Below are 1,413 nucleotides of genomic sequence, written 5' to 3'. Positions count from 1 at the left end.
ATTTAAGTGGACCTCCCTGGTTCAACAGATGGGTTACGGCTCCAGAGCTCTGCAGCAGCTGCAGATGTACTACGAAGGCAAGTTTCCCACCATGGATGAGAGCGTGCAGCCGGCCAACACCCAGATCACCTCTGTCAGCAGCGAGGTAAGAGGAAGCGGCTCCGCCGTCTATCAGAAGGTTTCCTCCTGATCCGATTCAAGGTTCATGTCTGTCGGCTTCCAGGCGGTCAGTCTGCTGGAGGAGGTGGTGACTCCTCGGAAAGAGCTTCCTCCTCTGCTGCTGAAGCTCAGTGAGAGAAGAGCCGAGAGGCTGGACTATCTGGGAGTTTCCTACGGACTCACAGCTCAACTGCTCAAGTGAGTTCAATATAAGAAGATGGGAAACGGTGCTGAAATATTTAGGTGGGTTTTGTGTGTTTGACCTGTTTGGTGTCTTACAGGTTCTGGAAGAAAGCAGGTTACACTCCGGTCTACCTAAGACAAACACCTGTAGGTGCTCTTATTAGACCCGTTTTATTTTTGGGTGTTTAACTCCTTATTCATGACGTATTTTCTCGCGCTCAGAACGAGCTGACGGGGGAGCACTCCTGCGTGATGCTGAAGGAGCTGAGCACGGAGGAGGCTTCAGAGCAGAGCCTGTGGCTGGCTGCTTTCTGGAAAGGTGAAATTCACTCTGCCACCTGAACAGCTCTCGCCATCATCCCTCTGCGCTCCATCTGAGGATTTTTCTCTCAGATTTCCGCAGGCGCTTCCTGTCGCTGCTCTCCTACCAGTTCAGCAGCTTTCACCCCAGCCTGGCGCTCAACATTCTGCAGAATAAGAAGTTAAAGGAGGAGGCAACACGTAAGATTGTTCATCTTTAGTTTCTGCAGCGAATCGCTTCAGCCGATCTGACTTTCTTCTGATCTCCAAACAGCTCTGAGCAGCTCCGAGCTGGCGGCCCACTTCACCCCGTATGACCTGAAACGGCTGGAGCTGTATTCCAGGAGCATGGTGGACTACCACCTCATCATGGACCTGATCCCGACCGTCGCTCGCGTCTACTTCCTCAAGCAGCTGGGCGACGTCTCCCTCTCAGCAGCACAGTGTGTAGGTTCTTACATAGCATCCCTCTTCCCCGCTTTTCTTTTATTGTAACTGGATGCTGATTGGCTGATACCTGTCCAGGCGCTGCTGCTGGGAATCGGACTGCAGCACAAATCTGTGGAGCAGCTAGAGAAAGAAATCGAGCTGCCGAGCTCTCAGCTCATGGGTCTCTTCAACCGTCTCATCCGTAAATTTGCGCAAGTGAGTTTCTCCTGATTTTTGTGGAAAAAACGTCCATCAGAATCGTCCTGTTGGATAAAAACATATATTGTATCATCAGAAATTGTATATATATTTTTTTTAGAAGTGATGCTTTCCCATTTTCCA

At 50.5% G+C, this 1,413-nt stretch overlaps 1 protein-coding gene across 1 annotated transcript in view; it reads left to right on the top strand.

The window, feature by feature from the left end:
- nat10 (N-acetyltransferase 10 (GCN5-related)) overlaps positions 1-1,302 on the top strand; it is a 19,285-nt gene extending 17,983 nt beyond the window's left edge. The window contains exons 16-22 of the mRNA XM_015403848.1: positions 8-145; positions 224-357; positions 441-489; positions 565-661; positions 736-843; positions 917-1,089; positions 1,168-1,302. Of these exons, the coding sequence (XP_015259334.1) occupies positions 8-145; positions 224-357; positions 441-489; positions 565-661; positions 736-843; positions 917-1,089; positions 1,168-1,302 (834 nt within the window). The remainder of the gene's footprint in view (positions 1-7; positions 146-223; positions 358-440; positions 490-564; positions 662-735; positions 844-916; positions 1,090-1,167) is intronic.
- The last annotated feature ends 111 nt before the right edge of the window (positions 1,303-1,413 follow it).

This window comes from Cyprinodon variegatus, unplaced genomic scaffold, assembly GCF_000732505.1.
Source record: "Cyprinodon variegatus isolate N-32 unplaced genomic scaffold, C_variegatus-1.0 Scaffold1580, whole genome shotgun sequence".
Taxonomy (NCBI): Eukaryota; Metazoa; Chordata; class Actinopteri; order Cyprinodontiformes; family Cyprinodontidae; genus Cyprinodon; species Cyprinodon variegatus.
This window is presented reverse-complemented; position numbering and strand designations above follow the sequence as displayed.